At 31.9% G+C, this 2,856-nt stretch overlaps 1 protein-coding gene across 1 annotated transcript; it reads left to right on the top strand.

Annotated features, from left to right (window-relative positions):
* The first annotated feature begins 449 nt into the window (after positions 1–449).
* On the top strand, positions 450–2,530 carry LOC147549679 (auxin-induced protein IAA6-like). Its single transcript, XM_086671262.1, has 3 exons — positions 450–1,019; positions 1,156–1,249; positions 2,269–2,530. Exons 1-3 carry the CDS (start codon positions 632–634, stop codon positions 2,378–2,380), a joined length of 594 nt encoding a protein of 197 aa, XP_086527388.1. The 5' UTR covers positions 450–631; the 3' UTR covers positions 2,381–2,530.
* The last annotated feature ends 326 nt before the right edge of the window (positions 2,531–2,856 follow it).

Here is a 2,856-nt window from a genome sequence, read left to right as displayed (position 1 = left end):
GGAAAAAAAGGTATTGACCACAAAAGTTGACTGACGGTGTTAAGAAAAGGGGGCCATATTTGAATTTACAGAAAAAAGGGGGCCATAAAGGAAGCTGGTCACAAAGTAGGGGACCAAATAGGAATTAACTCAAAAAAAATTTGACAAAAGAAGTTACGCAGGTGACGTGGCGGTGTTGATATTCATCTCTGGACAGTCCGATTACATAGTATATGTATGACATACTCCATCCATACAACTGATACACATCTAACTATATACATAATACATACATCAATATAAATATGAATGGCCCATTTGACCAACTAGTCTCACATGTTATGTTTCAGTTCAAAGCATCAAACGGTTCATATGAAAACCTACCTAAGAATCAAAGAATCCAACAACCGTAGGATCTCTGTCTGGTATCAAAAACCCTTTTTTATAATTACAGTATTAAGTGGGCAAGTATTCCCCATCTTTGTCATTCACATAACCGACCAAGAAACCCTAGTTGACCTGTAATTGCCTCAACAATGTCTTCTAACTCCTCTTCTCAAAGTATAAAAACTACCCATTTCTATTCATCTCAATTCAAATACACTCACCACAAGTAGATACCAAAACAAAAAGAAACTGAGAAAAACAAAAGATGGCAAAAGAAGGAGGATTAGGGTTTGAGATTACTGAACTAAGATTAGGTCTTCCTGGTGTTTGTTCTTCTTCACTTGAGAAAAATAATAAGAAAAGGGTTTTCTCAGAGATTGTCGATGACGAAAACAGTTCGACAACGAGTGATCACAAGAAACTTCAGATCAAGAATCAAATTGTGGGGTGGCCTCCAGTTTGTTCATACAGAAAGAAGAAGATCGATAACAATATTCATAATGTTTTAGTTGAGAATAAAACTGATCAGTCAGATTCAGCTAAAATGTACATAAAAGTTTCCATGGATGGTGCACCTTATCTTCGAAAAATCGATCTTAGTGTTTATGAAGGGTATTCAGATCTTACTAGGGCTTTTCAGAAGCTCTTCACCGGTATGTTATCCATTAATTATCATGAAATTAATTCATTAATAATCATGCACGAATGCATATTCTCATAAATATCATATAATATGTATTATACATTTAATGTCTAATAATTAATTTTGTTTTTATTTTCTTGTTATAGGAGGAGCATGGAAGGATATTGATAGTTCAGAGTATATACCAATTTATGAAGACAAAGAAGGAGACTGGATGCTGGTGGGAGATGTTCCTTGGACGTAAGTAGTCTAACTAATGCTATTTTTTGATCACTTCATAATCACATCATGAAATGTTTTGGTAAAAAACTTTACCCTAAATAATGTGTCATTTTCGGCCAATCGATTCAAACTACAAGTACAACTGTTATTTTAAACTTAAAGTTAACAGTAAATATAATATTTTTATGATATAGATATATCACGATAAACACTTTAATTTGAATGAGAAATAACAAAATCACAAAAGATTTTGATGAAAGAAGTTGTCTAGCTGATTCGAATTTTTGTCTAAATGACTACATCTGGACGTTGAGAGATGAATATCACAACCTCTACATCAGCTGGACAACTTTTTTTGTTAAAATTCTATGTGATTCTAACATTTTTGAATTTAATTAGATCTTGTTACTGTCATCGTGAATAATAATGGATTTTACCTCTTCCGTAAATCGTTATAGCTACCGAATTTACAAAATAGATGCACCTTCAACTAGCCAAATAGCACCTTCAACTAGCCAAATAGATGCAAGTGTAAATATAATTATATTATATTATGATATAAGTGTTAATATATATTAGGTGATAGATTCTAGTCCTACTCCCAATTGGTTCCCATTCCTATCTATTATAATTTTATAATAAAACAAGGGTAGAATGGTCATTAAAACGCTTCTGGTCATTCATCATAGTTCTTTACTGGGACCGACCAAGAAAATGTTTGTACATAATAATGTCGACAGTAGAAAACATGACAATAATGTCCTTTTGAATACTTGACCCACTTAATTTCTGAAACCTATTATTACAACTTGGAACCTTCTTAGCCACAATTTCCACAGCTAGGGTTTACACGGACCCTGCAGATACATTAAACAGTGTATTCAGATTAGCTTTATTGACACAAGAATTTCTAGTTCCTCAAATATATTTTTAAAATTTTCTGCATTTAATAATATTTTTTTTCTGTAGTGGTTACTAAATTTTAATTGTTATTTGGAGGAAATTCTTATTTTCCTTTTGTTAATTAATCAATGCAGGATGTTTACTGAATCATGCAAAAGATTAAGAATAATGAAAAGATCGGACGTTGTGAAAGGTTTTGGATTACCTGTGGAGAATTACGAGCCAAATGGATTTAACAAGATGTGATTTAATCTATTAGTTTTGTCTATGTATGTAGTGTTATTAGTTAACATTGGTTTAAGCACATTTTTGTGTGTTAAATTACTATTCTATATGACTTAAAATCGTGGTGTTATAGATGACTTCTAAATATTTATATTTGATTTGGTGGTATTATACTTCAACATAACATTAGATATGTTTCTCTTCCATTAGTTGATAATCGAATGTCTTGTTGTAACAAATTTTGCAATTTCCATTTTGCCTTTTAGGTTCGGTCTGCTTTTCTCCATGTCGTCGTTTAAAATAAAGTCTTAGATATAAGGATGAACGTTTTCGGTATTAATTATGACATATTGACATCCACATTATATATCATCCCTGGAGAGAACCGGAAAACAGGGCACCCAATGACCATACCTATTTTCTACTTAGTTTTAGCAAGAACGAACTTTAGTGGAAGGAATGTTAATTATATTGTTGATAATTCATTCTTTTTGTAG

This window comes from Eschscholzia californica, unplaced genomic scaffold, assembly GCF_041429995.1.
Source record: "Eschscholzia californica isolate CP2 unplaced genomic scaffold, dmEscCali1.0.p SCAF_3, whole genome shotgun sequence".
Lineage (NCBI taxonomy): Eukaryota > Viridiplantae > Streptophyta > Magnoliopsida > Ranunculales > Papaveraceae > Eschscholzia > Eschscholzia californica.
Note: the sequence above shows the minus strand (reverse complement) of the source record. Positions and strands in the feature narration are given on the sequence as shown.

Bases quoted from the DNA above. Each gene is read 5' to 3' on its own strand.
- LOC147549679 (XM_086671262.1), top strand. From the start codon at position 632: ATGGCAAAAGAAGGAGGATTAGGGTTTGAGATTACTGAACTAAGATTA. The intron at 1,020-1,155 runs GTATGTTATCCA...TTCTTGTTATAG, and splicing joins TTTTCAGAAGCTCTTCACCG to GAGGAGCATGGAAGGATATT. The intron at 1,250-2,268 runs GTAAGTAGTCTA...TAATCAATGCAG, and splicing joins GTGGGAGATGTTCCTTGGAC to GATGTTTACTGAATCATGCA.